The 21,164-nt window shown below is 38.6% G+C and overlaps 2 protein-coding genes across 7 annotated transcripts in view; both read right to left on the bottom strand.

Moving 5' to 3' along the window:
* LOC129037293 (protocadherin alpha-C2) overlaps positions 1 to 21,164 on the bottom strand; it is a 224,925-nt gene that overhangs the window by 184,347 nt on the left and 19,414 nt on the right. The window contains exon 1 of one of the 6 annotated variants that reach the window (XM_054489281.2): positions 1,622 to 4,348. The exons of 3 other annotated variants lie outside the window; for them this stretch is intronic. In XM_054489281.2, the coding sequence (XP_054345256.1) occupies positions 1,622 to 3,973 (2,352 nt within the window). In that variant the 5' untranslated portion in view covers positions 3,974 to 4,348. Of the gene's footprint in view, positions 1 to 1,621; positions 4,349 to 20,085; positions 20,776 to 21,164 lie in introns of those variants that run through there. 2 more of the 6 variants (XM_054489282.2, XM_063665566.1) reach the window with 2 other exon arrangements.
* LOC129037295 (protocadherin alpha-4-like) lies at positions 16,225 to 20,138 on the bottom strand. The gene is given in 2 exon segments (XM_054489284.2): positions 16,225 to 16,943; positions 16,946 to 20,138. Coding segments are annotated over 2 exon segments (2,388 nt in total). The 5' UTR covers positions 18,615 to 20,138.

Below are 21,164 nucleotides of genomic sequence, written 5' to 3'. Positions count from 1 at the left end.
ACCAAAATATAGTAGAATTTGCACAACTGAGGGGATTCACAATTACTCCTCATCAATATAATAATCTAGGCCAGGCTTGATGGCTCACGCCTGCAATCCCAGCACTTTGGGAGGCCGAGGCTGGTAAATCACCTGAGATTAGGAGTTCGAGACCACCCTGACCAACATGGTGAAACCCTGTCTCTAGTAAATACAAAAAATTAACCAGGTGTGTTGGCACATGCCTGTAATCCCAGCTACTTGGGAAGATAAGGCAGGAGAATCGCTTGAACCTGGAAGGCCAAGATTGCACCATTCCACTCATTTGGGCAACAAGAGCAAAATCCTGTCTCAAAATATCTAATATATATTAGATATATAAATATATTAACTATATTATATTAATATATATTAATTAATATATCTAATGTATATCAGATATATTGAAAAATATGCAAATTTCCAGAAAATTAAATCGCTCCACTAAATGTTAATGTTAAGGGAAAATAACCAATCACATACCTACACAACGGAGCACCATAGATCCAGATAAAAGAAAAACAAATCTACTTCAGTAATGATAACTCATGATCATCAAGATATATTAGTAAATGAAAAAAGCAAGATTAAAATCAATACTAATGTTTTTAAGGGGGTAGTGAAGTTTATTTGTATATAAAAAAAATCTCTAGAAGGATACCCGAGAATGTTTTGGCTTCGTGAAGGAGGTGAAGGGAAAAATTTAACTGTATTCTTTTGCACCTTTAGAACAGTAAACTATGTATATGTGTTTTCTATTCAAAAAATCAATAAAATGAAAAATATAATTTTTAAATTACAATTATCAAATTCATCATGGGTATACAGGTGAACTGCTTAGGCAAAGTTGAAATAAACCATATACTGCAAAAATGTAATTGAAAACAGAGACTAAATTAGTGTAATAAAATAATAATTAATTTAAATTCAACAGAAACAAAAAGGCAAAATTGGAAGGGTGGTGTTAAAACATTTTTATAGGCCAGGCATTCTTGCTCAATCCTGTAAACTTAGTACTTCGGGAGGCTGAGATGGGAGCATGGCTTCAAACCAGGAGTTCAAGACCAGCCTGGGCAAAGTAGCAAGACCCCTATCTCTACAGAAAAAAAAAAAAACAAAACTTTAATTAGCATGTGCATGTAGTCCAACTACTTGGGCGGCTGAGATAGGAGGATCACTTGAGCCCATGAGTTTCAGGCTTCAGTGAGCTATGATCAGGCCACTGCAGACTGAGCAACAAAGGGTCTCTAAAAGATAACAATAAAATAAAATAAATTTTCATGTAGTCATAAACAGAGACTTTGAGAATGACTCCAAACTATGTCTTACAATTATTATCCTACATTTTTAGAGATGCAAAATTCAAATGCTAACATAAAATATTATTTTTAAAATACTTAATATCACAGAAAGCTGATGAATCTATTACCCCAACAGAAAAGCCTCATAAAAAGTATATAGTACATGAATTAGTGCAATAATTGTGTACCACAATATTTATGTACTAAGGCGTAATTTTTAAATACAAAAAAAGTGGGTGAATATGACATTTAATATTTAAAAATTGGGAGGGAAAGTTGGATGTTAATATTAGAAAACTCACGTCGTCTGTAGAGGTGGGACCCTGAGGAAGGCTTGGACTGAAGGCCATGAGGTCTGTTTTGGGTGGGGCTTCCCCAGAGCACACCCTCTGTCTCCTCTGCTGCGAGTAGGACCAGCTCCCCACCGCGCTGGAGCACACCAGAGTGGGTTTGCCCCGCGTGCACACGGCCTCGGTGGGCTGCGCCGAGCACCGCAGCGCGGTGTACAGCAGCAGCGTGAGCACCAACAGGCTGGACACCGCACAGATGGCGATGATCAGGTACACGTTGACATCCACCAGGGCAGCCTCGGGACCCACAGCGCCCGCCGACGCCCGCGATGAGGCCTTCGGCGCCTGGCCACTTTCCACCAGCGACACCAGCACTGTGGCTGTGGCTGTCAGCGGGGGCTCTCCATGGTCCTTCACCAGCACCAGAAGGCGGTGGCGCGGTGCTTCGGTCTCATCCAGAGAGCGTGTTGTGCTGATCTCGCCTGTGTACAGCCCCACGCGGAACGGGATGTGCGCACTGCCAGGCGCTGGCTGCAGCTCATATGAAAGCCACGCGTTGTAGCCCGAATCGGGGTCCACTGCCCGCACCTTTGCCACCACGTGGCCCGCACCCACTGACCGCGGCACCAGCTCGCTCACTGCGCCGCCGGTGCCACCCACTCGAGGCGCCAGCAGCGCCGGCGCATTGTCGTTCTCGTCCAGCACGAAAACCTGCAGCGTCACGTTGCTGCCCAGAGGCGGCACGCCCGCGTCGCGCGCGCTCACCTGGAACTGCAGCAGCTCCAGTTCCTCGTGGTCCAGCGGCTGTAGCGCGTACACCTTGCCGCTCTCCGCGTGCACCGACACGTAGCTCGACAGCGCGCGCTCGCCCACCCGCCTCTCCACCAGCGAGTAGGACACCAGCGCGTTCTCCTGCGCGTCCGCGTCTCGCGCAGACACTGTGAAGATGTGGCAGCCTGGCGGGTTGTTCTCCTTCACGAACACTGTGTACTCGGGCTGCGCGAACGACGGAGCGTTGTCGTTCACGTCGGCCACTTCCACAGACACGCTGGCCGTGGCCCACAGCGAAGGCGAGCCCCCGTCCCGCGCAGTCACCACCAGCTCATAGGCCGACACGCTCTCGCGGTCCAGGGCGCTGTCCAGCACCAACGAGTAGTAATTCTTGAAGGTGGACACCAGCTTGAAGGGAACGTGGGGCATTAGGGAGCAGGTCACCTGCCCGTTGGCACCTGAGTCACGGTCAGACACGGTGATCAGAGCAATGACCGTACTGAGTGGAGAGTCCTCTTTGACAGGCAGGAAAAGGGAGGTTATGGCCAGCTCTGGGGTATTATCATTCACATCCAGCAGTTTCACTACTACTTTACAGTGTCCTGATAATGGGAATGTACTTTTATCCATGGCATCAATATTAATTTCATATGAGTTACAGTCTTCATAATCCAGTTCCCCCTTAACTTTTATTTCACCAGTATTAGAATTAATTATAAATTTGGACTTTACATCGTCAAGAACAAGATTACTAAAGAAATACACTATTTCCTTATTGATGCCCTCATCTGCATCTGAGGCGTTCAGTTTAATAACTAATGTCCCACTTGGTGCATTTTCCAACAATCTGACATTATAAATGGATTTATCAAATTCTGGGGCGTTATCATTAGCATCCAATACATTGATCAACAACTGAACTGTACCTGTTAGTTCGGGTTTTCCTCCATCAGTTGCAATCACTAATAAACGATGTTCTTGTGTTTCTTCTCTATCTAAGGATTTCCTCAAAACTAGCTCTAAAAAGTTCGTTTCTTCTTCATTTGTTTTAACATCTAAGTCAAAATATTCGTTTGGATTTAACCTGTATCTCAATTGTGCATTTGCTCCAATATCCAAATCCGACGCGCCCTCTACCGGAAACCGCGAATCTGGCATTCTTGACTCTAAAATGAATAATCTTTGTTCTTGTCTGGAGAACCTGGGCGGATTGTCATTAATGTCCTTCACTGCCACCTCCACATGGAAAACCTGCAGCGGCCTGTCCACGATTACCTCCAGGTGGATGCTGCACTCCGCGCTCCGCCGGCACAGCTCCTCCCGGTCGATCCGAGAATTCACAAACAAAATGCCATTCTGCAGATTTACCTCCAGAAGGTCCCCGCGGCCCTTGGACGCCACCCGGAACAGGCGCGGCACCAGCTCCGCCAGCTCCAGCCCTAGGTCCTGCGCGATGCGGCCAACGAAGGTTCCGTGTTTGGCTTCCTCCGGGATCGAGTAGTGGAGCTGGCCGCTCCCTGCCTTCCAGTAGACGAGGAGAAGCCAGGGCAGCAGGAGCCGGGATCCTAGACTTCGTCTCCGGGAATATACCATCTCAATCCCGTTCCAGTTATCAGCTCTCTATTGCATCACCACACAATGTATTTTGTAAATTCAATTCCCAATTAACTATATATTTTTTATATTATCACCTTTCTGAGCTTCTTGGCACAGCCAAAAATGGAAGGTTCTTTTCCTTTCTGTCTAAGGAAAATGTACTCACTGTATTCCTTTGAGGTTGGGAAGGGAGAAAAACCTTGCGGTGTCCAGCGACATCATGTGGATAAAAGGGTAAGTGTTTTACTTTGTTTTGCTTTATTTAGCTTACATTCGTCAATGTTTCTCAAGTACTCTCACTTTCAATGACATGATTCTTATCATTCTTTAAATCACTTATCTCTAGTCAAAATATATCATTAAACTCTATCTTAAAATGCGTCAATATAAGTGCGTCATTAAAATATTACAGAAAAATACATCTAAAGTCACGAAACCCCAATCCTTATTAGAGAAATTTGTATTGGTGTATTTTATATAGGGAGGAGTTTATATATTTCCTAACTGATAAAAATAACTTTTAAGAGTTAAAGTTTTGACTTTTCTCATCTCTATTTAAACATATCTAATTAAAACTTTTGAGTTTTTCTGTATTAGTCAATGGAATGTTTGTATGCTATCTCCGTGTTACTCATAAAACAAATTTTTATTCCAATTTCAGTGTTTAATAGTGACATTTTTTGATGTTATTTTCAAAAACAACTAAAACTATTTTAATGGCATTCTCACTGAGTTTCTTCTTGGAGGTCTAATTTTAAAATCGATGAAAACCTATTTCTTTATCTAGAACAGCTATCTACTTTTTGTATTGACTCAAAAACTGTAATGGGGATATTTCAACTTTCTAGAAATCAAAAGCATAATAGAACGACTTTGGTAAACATCTTTGCACTATTTTCAAATTAGAAGCATCTAGATAGCATTTCTTCAAGTTGCTATTACTGATAAAGCAATTGTTAAAAATTATAAAATACATACCTTTGCACTTACATAACAAGTCAAAATCCTAATATTGTCTATATGACATACTATTTCACAAAATGTTTAGGTTCCAGTAAATATAATCATGTTGAAAAGAATATCATTTTATTAACCAGGCTACCTTTGTACTTTGTATTAGTTTAATTACTTTTTAATCTCCAAACTGTTTACTGGATGGTATGATTTGAACATGACCTAGAAAATTTAGTAAATTCACTTAATAAATATGGGCAAAAGTAAATGTCACCAAGTTTTCTATTGAAGAAATACCTAACATTCTGCTTGTATATATACTCCATAAAATTCCTTAAATATTACAAAATATCCCTTACCTGTGAAGACAAGAGTGACCAAGAGATTAGCAATTCTATTGTTGGATACTTTTACATTTAAAATATAGCTTGATAAGAAAAAAGAAATTACCAGAAAATGCAAAGTCAGTGGAAATTCACTTGATTTCTGGAATTCAAACTTGTAAAGAAACAAGATATTGTCACAGAATTGTTTCTGATACAATCTTTAAAGATGTATTTACCATTTCCCTTATAAGATTTTTACTATCTCTATTATCATGACTTTTCACTAATATTTGGATCATTGAAACACAAATCAATTTCCAAGACTATTTGCCTAATAGTTTTCATACTGATAATTTTGAAATATTTCAATACACAATGGTTAAACACATAAGAAAATGATAATAAATATTTAGAAAACAGCATTAGCTGATGTTAGCCACTTTCTATTATATAGTAGTAAATAATGTAAAACTACAAAGCTATGGAATAAATTATAGTAGAATTTTATACAAAATACACAAAGATAACCTTTGAAAAAAGTAAATATTAAGTATTTAAAAGGCAAATTAACAATGTGGTATTAACAATGTGTACATTGTAATCTGCAGAGTATTATGATAAATACTGAGTATTTTGAAAGATATACTCAATGGAGAAAAAGTCATCAACAATATCAGTTCACATGCTCCTCTCAGTCTGAAAAAAATATCTCATGTACTTATATAGATATTTCAGGAGGAAACCAGACTCTCGACTTTTGATTCACTTTCATATCTGTTAAATTATATTTACTTTTTAAATTATCACTTGCATTTGTGCTACAGTGATCAACTCTTATTTTGAATATTCCTTTCTCAATAACTATAGATTATCTAATCTGAATTTCATGGGAGACTCCACAGGAAAAGAACATTTTAAAAAATCTTCTTCTAAGCTATTTTCTTCCATCAAATATTACAGATTATTTTCTTGACTGACCCAGTTAACCTCTCTTTAGATATTTCAGTCATGTTTAAGCATCATTGTGTAAACAGAACTTCTTCCTTGAGAAAAAAATTTAGATTTAAAACTGTGTAGTATTTTAAAGTGTCTCCATTTAATTCACTAAAAGCCTTTAGAAATATACTAACACAAGAAAATTTAATCTTCATAAGGGTATAAATGTCCTTTATTCCTTACAAAACCCAGAATAAAATTTTAATAAGCTATATTTTTCTTATCTCTAGAAATTATATAGATATACCAGATTGCAGAGAAGAGGAAATGTTGAAGCAATTGTATAAAAATGTATAAATAATTTATGCACATATGTCATTTGATTCTTCAAAAATTAATTCTGTATAAAAATTAATTTATTCTATTATAAGGATAGTAAGAAAGGATACCATGCGCATATAATACACATCTTAGCACTGCCTGTATAATGATTCACAGAGGAAGGTATAACTGCCCTATAAGGGAGTGTGCCAAAATATCCATATTATATACCCTCTTTGGATAGAAAATATGAGAATAGTTCTAGCATATCCCTGAGATAGTGAAAAATTAAATTAATCATTTTTAGGCAATTATATTGCATTCATTAATGTCAAATAATCTCACTAGTGGAAAGGGACAATGAAGCTAAATTCAAGAGATGTAATCTCAGGCATCCTTTTTATGCCTCTACCTATAGTTGATTCTATACAACTGGGTGACAAAGAGTCTCACTCTGACCGAGGCTGGAGTGCAGTGGTACAGTCAAAGTTCATTGCAGCCTCAGGCTCAAGCCATCCTCCAACTTCAGCCTCCCAAGTAGCTGGGACCACAGGTGTGCACCACCATATCTAGCTAATTTTTTTCATTTTTTGTAAAGATGGAGTCTCCCTATATTGCTTAGGCTCATCTTGAACTCCTGGGCTCAAGCAATCCTCCTGTCATGGCCCACAAAAATGTTGGGATTATAGGCATGAGCCACCATGCCTGGTCTGATTCATTATTAAATGGAGAAAAATGATAATCTCTCAGGTTATATCTAATTTTAAAATCCAAGATCAAGTGAGTGAAAATTTGGTGGGAGGAAAGTTTCTTTTAACATTAGCCAGTACCCAAGTTAGAAATATATTTTTAAAAAGGAAAATAAAATTCTAAAACTGAAAAATGCCATGATTGAAGTTAAGAATTCAATCAATGACTTTGACAGTGGCCTAGAATAACAAGATAAAATTCCTAAAGTAAAAGATGGGTCAGAATAAGACACAAATTATGAAACAAAGAGAAAAAGTGATTTAAAAACAGCAATGGCATATAAAAGACAAGGGATATGGTGAAAAGATTTAACATACATGTACCTATAGTCACAGAAGAATATAAGAGAAAATATGAAGTAGAAGCCATATTTGAAGGCATACTGCTAAATCTTCTCTTAAACTGATAAAATATTATCAACCCACAGATATAAGAAGCTTTGAAAACTGCAAGCCAGATTAAAAACAAAGCAAATTAACACTGGGCACATGATAGTAAAGCTGTTAAAAATGAAAAACAGAGTAAGTATACAAAGTAGCTAGAGAGAAAAAAAGACACACTAATTGAACAATACACTTGACAGCCATCATCTCAAAAGAAGACCATGGAATGTCATCTTAAAAGTGCTGGCAAAAATAACTTTCATTCAATACCCAAAACTGTTTCTCAAAAGTGATAGTAAAATTAAGACATTTCCAGATATATAAAAACTTAAAGGTTTCTTTACCAGCAGGCCACACTAAAGGAACTGTTAATTTCTTCAGAAGGAAAATGATCCCAGAAAGAAACACAAATAGGTGTTAACAAAACAATGATAATAATGTACCGTGTGTCTAGAATATATAAATAATTGAAAGGCATATCAGTAACAAAAAGTAGGGTACAAGTAAATGGCATAATGATTCAAGGTCTTAGCATTGCCCGGAAGTATTAAAAGTATTGATTTAATTGAGGTAATATGTCAAGGATGTGTGTTACAATCAATAAAACAGGAAGTCAAAGAGGAAATCAATAAAATAATTTGTAAAAGCATATATAGCTTAAAAAGATAACAGAGGTAGTGACATCAGAAAGATGCTGTTATAGGAATCCCCAGACCCTCCACAGGTATACCGACTCAACAACAATACAAGGACCAATTCCCATGGTGATAAGTGCTGAAACCAGTTAAGAGGGTCCTGGGCTCCAAGCAAGTGTAAAACTAGCTGGGCACTTTTCTGGGGCACTTTCCCTATAGTCCCATCCAGCAGCACAGTTCCATTCAAACAGGGGGAAACTCCCAGCTCCTGTCTTCTCCCTGAGAAGGGAAAGAGAAAGTAAAGCATGCATTCAATGTTCTGACTTTTCAGGGGAGCTGTCTTGCATATCTCAGAGCACTGATGGAACCTGGCATATTCTAAATTCCTGAGGGCAGCTGAGAATAATAAAGAGCTGGGTGGTGGGCTGATGCTCCTCGGGACCTGTGATAGAGCACACAGAGTGCAACTCAGCTCAGCACTCTCCCTCATGAGGGAAAGAGAAGAGTAAAATGCATCCAAAGTTCCTGAATTGTAGTGAGCAGTCCAAGTTTCTGTCTCACTTCACTCCAGGCACTGATATGATTCAGCAGAATCTATAACTGAGGGCTTCTCAGAACCTAAAAGAGCTGAGTGAATACTGCTGCTCCAGAGGGCCCACAGTACAGCACACAGACACCACAGAGGGAAAAAGATTAGAGCGTCTTAAAAAAAAAAAAAAAAAAAAACACTGGCAGATCCCTCTAATTAGGAATTATACACACAAGTCCATAGAAGATTTATCCACAGAAAAGGTTTGAGAGGTCCCTAGAATCTCTAGCCAGCCTGATTAGTAAAGATCTTTCCATGTACAAATCCAGGCCATAAAGACTGGGAGAGGTAGCTGGTGTGTTTTTGTTTTTGTTTTTTTTTTGAAATGTATAGATATCAACACAAAGTAATAAGGAATATTAGAAAACAGGAAACATAGCCCAATCAAATAGTGTGTGCCCACACACATACACACACACAAACACACACCTCCAGAAACCAAACCTAAAGAAATAGAGCTATGTGAATTACTTGACAAAGTATTCCAAATAATTGTCATAAAGATGTTCAGTGAGCTCAGGAAAATAATGCATAAGCAGAATCAGAATTTCAGCAGATAGAAAATATTCAAAAGAACTAACAAGAAATTTTGGAACTGAAGAATACAATAATTGAACTGAAAATTTTACAGACATGTTCAACAGCAGACTTAATCAAGTAGAAGAATGAGTCAGTAAACTCAAGGACACATCATTTGAAATTACCCAGACAGAGTAGCAAAAAGAACAAGAAATGAAAGAGAGTAAAGAAAGCCTAAGAAATTGATAGGACATCCTCGAGCAGGCTGCTCTACTCATTATGACAGTTTCAAAAGAAGAAGCCATGAGAGAAAAGGACAGACAGCTTATTTTTTAAAATTACATCTGAAAACTTCCCAAATATGAGAAAGGAAATGGACATCAAGATCCAAGAAATGTTAAGAATTTAGAAAGCAGCAAAAGAAAAATGCCTCATCACGTACAAGAGAACACCCCTAACTCTACCAGTAGATTTCTCAGTAGAAACCTTGCTATCCAGAAAGGGGTGAGATGTTATACTGAAAGTGCTGAAAAGAAAAAGAACTGCCAACCAAGAATATCAAATCCATCAAAGTTTTTCTTCAAAAATGAAAAAGAGATAAAGATCTTCCCAGTTAAACAAAAGCTGAAGGTGATCACAATTAGACTTGCCTTACAAGAAATGTTAAAAGGGAGTCTTTTGAGTTAAAATTAGGGGATGCTAAACAGAAATACATAGGTATTTTATTTAAGTATAAAGCTCACTAGTAAAGATAAATATATAGATAAAAACAGAATACTATAATACTGTAATGGTGGTACATAAGTCACTTTAAAATCTGATATTTTAAAATCTGATTAAAAGACAAAAGTACAGAAAAACTAACTATAAAATAATGTTAATATATACACAATATAAAAAGATGTATTTATGACATCAATAACATAAAATTTGGGTAGGGGAGAAGTAAACATAATGAGTTTTGTTTTGTGATTGTAGTAAAGATGCTATCAGTTTAAAATACATTTTTATAAGAGTTTTAAAATGTAAGCCCCATGGTAACCACAAAGAAAATATCTGTGGAAGATATACAAAAGAAAACAGGAAAGGAACAAAAACATAGCATTACAAATCTCAATAAAACACAAAGGAAGACAGTAAGAGAAGGAAAGAGGAGCAAAAAGTCTACAAGCTGCAAACAACAATTAACAAAGAGGCAACAGTAAGTTATGCTCTATCAATTATTACTTTAAATAAAAATGGGATAAACTCCCCCAATCAAAAGATACAAAGTGGCTGAATTGATTTTTTTAAAGACCCAATTATATGCTACAAGAGATTTGCTTTAGATTTAAAGACCTAGACAGGCTGAAAGTTAAAGGATATTTAAAAAATTTCATGCAAATTATAACCAAAAGAGTGCAAATGTGGAAACAGCTACATCACACAAAATAGTCTTTAAGTCAAAAACTGTCATAAGAGACAAAGAAGGACATTATATAATGATAAAAGGTCAATTCACCAGAAGGACATAGCAATTATAAATACATATGCACCCAACATTAAAACACCTAAATATATGAGGCAAACATTCACAGAAATGGAGAAATAGATAGCAATACAATACAGATAAGTGTTGTATAACAACGTTTCAACCAATAACAGACCACATGTACAAGAGTAGTCCCATAAGATTATAACGGAGCTGAAAAATTCCTATCACTTAGTGATGATGTAGCAGTCATAATGTTGTAGCACATTACTCACATGTTTGTGGTGATGTTGGTGTAAACAAACCTATTGCACTACCAGTCATATAAAAGTACAACATAGCACATACAATTATGTACAGTAATATACAGTACATAATACTTGATACAGATAACAAATGTTACTGCTTTATGTATTTACTATACTTTTTAGTGGTATTTTACAGTGTACTCTTTCTACTTATAAAAAATATGTTAACTCAAAAAAAAAAGAAAAAAGTTCACCACAAAACAGCCTCAGGAAAGTCTTTTGGGAAGTATTCCATTAGAAGACATTGTTATCATAGGAGATGATAGCATCACATGTGTAATTGCCCCAGAAGACCTTCCAGTGGGACAAGATATGGAGGTGGAAGACAATGATATTGATGATCCTGACCCAATACAGTCCTAGGCTAGTATGGGTGTTTATATCTTCATTTTTAACAACAACAACAAAAAACACTAAGTAAAAGTGAAAAAAAATAAAAAAATTAAAAGTCAAAAAAACTTGTAAAATAAGGATAAAAGAGAAAATATTTTTGTACAGCTGTACAATGTGTTTGTGTTTTAAGCTAAGTGTTATTACAAAAGAGTCAAAAGGTTAAAAAATTTAAGTTTACAAAGTTAAAAAGTTACAGTAAGCTAAGGTTAATTTATTACTGAAGAAAGAAAAAAAATTGAGACAGAGTCTCACTCTGTTGCTCAGGCTGGAGTGCAGTGGCACGACCACGGCTCACTGTAGCCTTGACCTCCTCAACTCAAGGATCCTCCCACTTCAGCCTCCTGAGTAGCTGGAACTACAAGTGTGTGTCACCACACCTAGCTAATTTTTAAAAATTATTTTCTAGAGACAGGGTCTCACTATATTGCCCAGGCTGGTCTTGAACTCCTGGGCTTAAGTGATCCTCCTTCCTCAGCCTCCCAAAGTGCTGGGATTACAGGCATGCGCCACCATGACCAGCCTGTAAAAAGAAAATTTTTTGATAAATTGAGTGTAGCCTAAATGTATAGCGTTTTAAAGTCTACATTAGTGCACAGTAATGTCCTGGGCCTTCACATTCACTCACCATTCACACATTGACTCACCCAGATAAATTTCCAGCCCTACAACCTCCATTCATAGGGTAAGTACCCTATTCAGGTGTACCATTTTAAAAATCTATACAATGTTTTTACTGTACCTTTTAGATGTTTAGATACATTTAGGTATACAAATACTTACCATTGTGTTACAATTCCCTATAGTATTCAGTACAGTTAACATATATACAGGTTTGTAGCCTAGAAGCAATAGATCATGTAACCTAGGTCTGTAGTAGGCTGTACTATCTAGGTTTGTGTAAACATGTAAGTACACTCTCATGTTTGCACAGTGATGAAATCTCAGAATGATACAATTCTCAGAATGTATCTCCATCATTAAGTGATATGACTGTAGTAGGAGATTTTGGTATCCTACTTTCAATAAGGAATAGAACATTCAGACAGAAAATCAGTAAGGAAGCAGAGGACTTGAACAACGCTATAGCTGAAATGGAACTGACAGACATATACAGAAAATTCCACCCAACAGCAGCAAATATACAGTCTTCTCAAGCACACTCAGAGCATTTTCCAGGATAAATCACATGTCAGGTCACAAAACAAGTCTTAACAAATTCAAGAAGGTTGAAATCTTACTAAATATCTTTTCTGACCACAGAGGAATAAAACTAGAAATCAATACTGGAATTAAAACTGGAAAATCTGCAAATATGTAGAAATTAAACAACAGAATTTTGAACGAAATTCTGTTCAAAATTTCATTTGAACGAAAGGGGAAATCAAAAGATAAATTAGAAAATATGTTAAGATAAACAAAAATGAAAACACAACACAGTAAAAACTTACAAGGTACAACAAAAGCGGTACTAAGAAGGAAGATTAAGCTGGGCAAGCTCAGTGGCTCACACCTGTAATGCCAGTGCTTTGGGAAGCCAAGGCACAAGGATCACTTGCAGGGAGCTATGATCGTGCCTCTGTACATCATAGCGAGACCTTGTCTCTTAAAAATGAAAACAAAAACAAAGAAGGGAGTTGTAAATGCCTACACTAAAAATGAAGAAAGAAGAAAGATCTCAAATAAAAAACTTAACAACTTGAGGAACTAGAAAAAAAGGACAAATGAGGAAGCCCAAAGCAAAGGGAGGAAATACTATAATAAAGATTAGAGCAAAAATAAATGAAAAAAAAGTTGAAATTAAGTTTTTAAACTTAGTTGATTTTTTGAAAAAACAACAAAATTGACAAGCCCTTAGCTAGACTAAGAAAAAAACAAAGAGACTGGAAGTCAGAAACAAAAGAGGTGGCATTACACCTGATGCCACAATTATAAGAGGTTATTAAAATCATATACCAACAAATTAAATAACCTAGAAGAAATTGATTAATTCCTAGAAACATACAAACTACCAAGACATAATCAGGAAGCAATAAAAAATCTAAACAAAGCTGTAACTAGTAAGGAGATTGAATCAGTAATCCAAACCTCCTAACAACAACAAAAAAAAAAGCCCAAGACCAGATACTTTCCTGGAGAATTCTACCAAACTTTTAAAGAAGAATCAATGCTAATTGTTTTCAAACTCTTCCAAAAAAAAAATTGAAGGAGAGAGAACACTTCCAAACTCATTTTAAAAGTCCAACAAAAAAATGGTAGTAAAAAGTAAATCTTCAAAAGAAACTACAATCAGAGTGAACAGGCAGCCTACAGAATGGGAGAAAATTTTTGCAATCTACCCATCTGACAAAGGGCTAATATCCAGAATCTACAAAGAACTTAAACACATTTACAAGAAAAAAACAACCCCATCAAAAAGTGGGCAAAGGATATGAACAGACACTTCTCAAAAGAAGACATTTATGCAGCCAACAGACACATGAAAAAATGCCCATCATCACTGGTCATCAGAGAAATGCAAATCAAAACCACAATGAGATACCATCTCACGCCAGTTAGAATGGCAATTATTAAAAAGTCAGGAAACACAGGCTGGAGAGGATGTGGAGAAATAGTAATGCTTTTACACTGTTGGTGGGAGTGTAAACTAGTTCAACCATTGTGGAAGACAGTGTGGCAATTCCTCAAGAATCTAGAACTAGAAATACCATTTGACCCATTACTGGGTATATATCCAAAGGATTATAAATCATGCTACTATAAAGACACATGCACACGTATGTTTATTGTGGCACTATTCACAATAGTAAAGACTTGGAACCAATCCAAATGTCCATCAATGATAGACTGGATTAAGAAAATGTGGCACATATACACCATGGAAGACTATGCAGCTGTAAAAAATGGTGAGTTCATGTCCTTTGTAGAGACATGGATGAAGCTGGAAACCATCATTCTGAGCAAACTATCACAAGCACAGAAAACCAAACACTGCATGTTCTCACTCGTAGGTGGGAATTGAACAACGAGAACACTTGGACACAGGGTGGGGAACATCACACACTGGGGCCTATTGAGGTGTGGGGGATTGGGGGAGGGATAGCATTAGGAGAAATACTTAATGTAAATGGCGAGTTGACGGGTGCAGCAAACCAACATGGCACACATGTATACCTATGTAACAAACCTGCATGTTATGCACATGTATCCTAGAACTTAAAGTATAATAAAAATAATAAGAAGAAGAAATAAAAATAAATCTTGATCCCTACCTCACAACAATGATAAAAATATGTATATTCCAAATGGATTGTAGATGTAATGTAAACAATGGAATAAAAGAAACCACAGAAAATTATCTTTATGAAATAGGATCAGAAGTAAAAATTGATAAATTGAGTTTAATCAAAATTATGACTTTCTATTCATCAAAAGACAAAAAAGAATTAAAAACTAGCCATGAGGTTGAAAACTACTTAAAAGAGGAGTTATGTTCAGAATATAAGATTTGTTTAAGTAATAAGAAAAACAAGATAAGGAAATAAATAAAGTTCTATGGAAGCAAAAAAGAAAAGAAAAAAGAAAAGAAAAACAACAGACTAGAGAAATAGGAGATTTGAACAGCTATTGCACAAAATAAGGTATAAAAATTGCCAAAATAAAATAGAAAGGTACTCAACTTCATTTAAACATAAAATAATTTCAAAATGAGATTACAAAAGTCGCCCAGTAAAATGGCTAACATGAAAATAACCTGACAAATGTAGAGATGATGTGGCGCAGCAGAAAGCCTTATACGCTACTAGGAGTGTAAATAGGTAAAAACATCTTGGAAAATTGGTTGGTGTTAGCTGCAAAAGACAAAGGTACACACATGTTCTGTGACCTACAAACACAACTCTTAGGCAAAAACCTGAGAGAAATCTGTGTACATGGGCATCAAAGAAATGTAGAATACATTTATGATGGCATTATTTGAAATAGACATTAAGGCACAATGCAAATTCCTGAAGAGTAGAATAAATAATGTATAGTATATTTATGAAATAGTACTAGAAACAGAATTAAATGAACTACAACTACATGTAACAACATGGATAATTTCATAAACAATGAGTGATAAATACAAATAACACACAAATGCACAGACAATACATGTTGTGCAATTCCAGTTAGATAAAGTTCCCAAAACAGGCCCCGAAAAATAGTTATAAAAGGCAAATGTGCGGTTACACTGGAGGAAAAATAAGGCAAGTGATTTGGCAGGTGCATGTGAGGGGCTTCAGCGATGGAGGCAACGGAGCTTTTCACTTTCATACAATTTATGGAGCTTTATTATTTCAGCCTGTGCACATTTGTTTATGTGTAATAGGTTAAATAATAGTAAAATGTTTTCCAAAATGTTGACTATTACCAAAAATAAAGAAGGTGAATATAGTGAAAATTTACTAGAAATTACAGTTCTGTTAATATGCATTGGATAATGCAGCATAAAATGAAGGAAGGCAATGTATATTGCTCTGATGTCCTATAATTCCAAAAGACTTTAGTTAAAATGAATATGTAAAAAGAGGTAAAATTTTAACCCAGGGAAATTTGACTCTTAGAAATAAATTTACGAAGAAGTTGATACAGAAAAACAATACGAAAATTAAACAAAAGGATGTTATACACTAACCTTTGCAAAGGATTCCTCAGTTGTCTGCAGCTGATCTTCTCTGTCCCTAGAGTCAGGTAAACAGGGGCTGAAGGCCATGAGGTCGGTCTTGGGTGGGCCCTCACCAGAGCACACCCCCGGCCTCCTCTGCTGCGAGTATGACCAGCTCCCCACCGCGCTGGAGCACACCAGCGTGGGCTTGCCCAGAGCGCACGCGCCCTCGGTGGGCGGCGCCGAGCACCGCAGCGCGGTGTACAGCAGCAGCGTGAGCACCAAAAGGCTGGACACCGCGCAGATGGCAATGATCAGGTATACGTTGACATCCACCAGCGCAGCCTCGGGACCCACAGCGACCGCCAACCCCCGTGAGGAGGCCTTTGGCGCCTGTCCACTCTCCACAAGTGACAGCAGCACAGTGGCCGTGGCCGTCAGCGCGGGCTCGCCGTGGTCCTTCACCAGTACCAGTAGGCGGTGGCGCGGAGCGTCCGTTTCGTCCAGGGCACGCGTTGTACTGATCTCGCCCGTGTACAGCCCCACGCGGAACGGGATGCGCGCGCCACCAGTCCCCGGCTGCAGCTCGTACGAAAGCCACGCGTTGTAGCCCGAGTCGGCATCCACCGCGCGCACCTTTGCCACCACGTGGCCCACACCCACAGACCGCGGCACCAGCTCGCTCACTGCGCCACCAGTGCCACCCGCCCGAGGCGCTAGCAGTGCTGGCGCGTTTCGTCCAGCACGAACACCTGCAGCGTCACGTTGCTGCCCAGAGGCGGCACGCCCGCGTCGCGCGCGCTCACCTGAAAATGCAGCAGCTCCAGCTCCTCGTGGTCCAGCGGCTGCAGCGCGTACACCTTGCCGCTCTCCGCGTGCACCGACAGGTAGCTCGACAGCGCACGCTCCCCTACCCGCCGCTCCACCAGCGAGTAGGACACCAGCGCGTTCTCCTGCACGTCCGCGTCCCACGCAGACACCGTGAAGATGTGGCAGCCCGGCGGGTTGTTCTCCTTCACAAACACTGTGTACTCGAGCCGCGCGAACGCCGGAGCGTTGTCGTTCACATCAGCCACCTCCACAGAAATACTGGCCGTGGCCCACAGCGAAGGCGAGCCCCCGTCCTGCGCGGTCACCACCAGCTCATAGGCTGACACTTTCTCGCGGTCCAGGGCACTGTCCAGCACCAACGAGAAGTAATTCTTGAAGGTGGACACCAGCTTGAAGGGGACGTGGGACGTCAAGGAGCAGGTGACCAGCCCATTGACACCCATGTCTTTGTCGGACACGCTAATCAGGGCGATGACTGTACCCAGTGGAGCGTCCTCTCTAATTGGAAGTGATAAAGACTTGAATTCCAAATCTGGGACATTATCATTGTTGTCTTCTACTTCCACAATAACTCTACAATGGCCAGAAAGTGGGAGCTGTCCCTTATCAATGCCCTCTACAATAATTTCATAGGATTTGCTTTCTTCAAAGTCAATATATCCCTTTACAATAATTTGTCCAGTAATTGGATCTATGTGAAACTTGGATTTCACATTTGGCGAAATATCATTTGAGAATGAATAAACAATGTCCCCATTCAATCCTTCGTCTAAATCTGAGGCGTTAAGTTTAATTACCAATGTTCCATTAGGAACATTTTCTGGTAATTTCACCTTATAAATGGTTCTGTCAAAAGCTGGGGCATTGTCATTGGCATCCAGTACTGTGATGAGTAACTGAACGGTGCCAGTCAACTCGGGTTTGCCTCCATCAGTGGCTGTGAGCACTAAAAAAACCTTCGGAGCTTCTTCTCTGTCTAAAGATTTCCGTAATATAAGCCCAAGACCTTTTACCAGCTCGTCATCAGATGGTTTTTCCAGAGAAAAGTATTCATTTGGGCTCAGTCTGTAAGTGAGCAGGGCGTTCTCCCCAATGTCTGCATCCGAGGCGCCCTCTAGTGGAAACCGAGAGTCAAGCGGCCTGGATTCCGCGATAGACAGGTTCTTTTGTGTTGCTGGGAACACCGGCGGGTTATCGTTAATGTCCCTCACTTCCACGTCCACATGGAAAACCTGCAGCGGTCTGTCCACGATCACCTCCAGGTGGATGCTGCATTCCGCGCTCCGCCGGCACAGCTCCTCCCGGTCGATCCGAGAATTCACAAACAAAATGCCATTCTGCAGATTTACCTCCAGAAGGCCTCCGCGGCCCTTGGACGCCACCCGGAACAGGCGCGGCACCAGCTCCGCCAGCTCCAGCCCCAGGTCCTGCGCGATTCGGCCCACGAAGGTGCCGTGTTTAGCCTCCTCGGAGACCGAGTAGTGGAGCTGACCGTTCCCTGCCTCCCAGGCTGCGAGAAGAAGCAGCAAGAGCAGCAGACGCCGAGATTCCTGGCCGCTTCCCCAGGAAAGCTCCATCTTTAGTGCACAGTATTTTGTTCTGATTAAATATCGTTTCTCAAAGTCAAGGGAAATCTTTTAATCGGTCGGTCAAGTGCAGCTGCATCCTCCATATTTCAGACTCCGAAGAGTGCATATGGTTCCTTCCAGTAAGAATAGAAGGAATTTTCCCTTCTGCCTTCTTCTCTCATGTATTTTGTGGTAAAGAGCGACATCATGTGGCTCCAAACCGTAAGTAGCAATTGTGGAAACCCCCATACACTCTACTATAAACTACTTGGTTTTATTTATTCTTTCAGCCGTTTTCGAGAATAGGAATACATTTTGTACTACTGTGGTACACATTGTACCACTGATTGATTGAGTGTGGTCCTTGGTTTCGCCATAGGGGCAACTTTTACTTCAGTAGAAATAATTTTTTCAACACAGGTTTTAAGTATTACAGAGACCTAACAATACACTTTGTAAACATGTAACTGTAAAGTGTTGATTAGAAAAATTCATTACAGATTCCTGTGTTCCCAAGAATTCCAGGGTTTTTTATTAATGATAACACCCTCTTCACCTTAGTATTTCTGGTGTTGTAGACTTGAGGGGACTGGTCTCTAGGGAACTTCTGTTGCCAAGAACAAGCTATTGAAAGGGAAATTTGCAGATGTTTTATAAAAGGATCAAAGACCATCAGCATTTAATTAAATGTCTTCCTTGAGTCATGTCAGGGCTGAAAGTGCAAGGAAGCAGGAAGTTATAGCAGATAGCTTGCATGGAAAAGCACTCCAAATAATTTTATTCATTGGAACTCATTTGTTCCCATGAGCAAGGCTGGTATTCTCATTTTGACTCTTACAGTTTATAAGTACTTGCTTGTTCTCCAGCATGTAATGTGCCTAAGCTTCTATCTTCTCCTATAGTGCTTATATATTTTAGCCAAACTGAATATTTCCTGCTTCCAATAGCATTTTTTAATAAACAAACATGTTCATTTTGTCCTGTCTATAAGTAATCCACATCATTTCTAAACTCTTCTAAAGCCAATTTACCCCATTTTATAACCACTTAAAACTTCCCTGACCCATGAAGAATATCATGATCAAACCAATTGAACAGGCATTTTTTCTTCTTTTACAAACTGCAGCACCAGGGTGGAATCGCGTGGGCCATTTTTTTATTACATTAATTTATCTCTTATAAGCATTTGAGTATATGTGTCCTTTTTTGGAATATACATTTTAAAGGGAATAGTTGTATCTTAATTGTTTAATAGCTCAGAGAGACTTATCTAATATTTGCTAAATATCTACCCTGTAGAAAAGTTTTGGTTTCCTTCCATTGCCTAATAAAATGCATTAATTTAAGGTGATCGCATAGCTAGTTGGGAAAATGTGGTGTTTCAACAGCCTCTATAATTTTCTAAAGACACAAAAAAAGTCTCTAGACATTTCCCCAATTAAGACGTATTTCAAGTTCCATGTTGAAAAACTTGGGTTTTAGCTTAATTTTTATTCCAATTCTTGGTAATCACAATCTTTGAATCATCCTGGGTGTTAATGGGGAATGAACACTTCCCAATAAACAAACCACAATACATTTTCTTACATAAAGAAATTTAATATATAAAGACATATGGTAGCCATTTAAAAACTTTCCTTGCCTCCTATATTCATAAAGTTCTTTTCATCCTGTTTATCTAAACAAAAAAATCAATCTAGTGAAAATAGTTTTACGCTCCCTCTCTATTGAAGAACTACACTCACACAAACACACACACGCAAAAACCAAAACAACAACAACAAAAAACCCACCAAATTTCTGAATCAAACAGAAACCAGAGTACTTTCACTATTTGGGGACCCAAACTATATTTTTACAAAATGATCATTGACGTCAAGCACATTGGAAAAAAGGAGGAAGAATTCCATCTTCGCCCATTTCATTTGTAATATTTTCATTTACCAGGTATTTTAATGTACAGATGGGGAATGCAGCAGAATAGAAAACGATGTTTATTTGGTAGCTATTCAATATTTATTTGGCATAGCATCAATACATCTATGAAGTGAAAATTCCAAAGTCTTCAAAATGTCTTTGCCAAGAGTCTTGTTAGACAATAATTTCAAGAGGCAAGCTGGATTTGAAGATTGAAGTTCCATATCTGGGAAGACAAGTACTTTGGCTGACTCTATTATATTCAAGAAGCTGATAACAGAACTAAATTTTAAAAACACTCACCTGAGATAGGCACACTATGGCTACTACTTCACGGACAAGGGAGCAACAAAGGATAGTGCCAAAAAAGGAAATAGAGAAAATGGAAGTGGGGGGAAGGAGAGGAGTCAAGAAAAGTGTCTATTTTACATGTTAGACCTCCCACACTGTCAATGAGTATTAACCAGGTTTCAGTTGGTTACTATTTCTCTCCGGTGGTAGGGGAACTTACATGGGAGTCCAACTAATTGCTAGAGGAGATAACCAAATATGTAGGGGGAGTGATTAGAAAAAAGTCTACCTTCAATTTCATTTGGTTCTGGTTATTTGGAGTTGTCTACTTACTGCGTGGCACACATTAAT

This window comes from Pongo pygmaeus, chromosome 4 (genome assembly GCF_028885625.2).
Source record: "Pongo pygmaeus isolate AG05252 chromosome 4, NHGRI_mPonPyg2-v2.0_pri, whole genome shotgun sequence".
In the NCBI taxonomy this organism is placed as follows: Eukaryota; Metazoa; Chordata; class Mammalia; order Primates; family Hominidae; genus Pongo; species Pongo pygmaeus.
The sequence above is the reverse complement of the archived record's forward strand: the minus strand, read 5'-3'. Positions and strand labels throughout refer to the sequence as shown.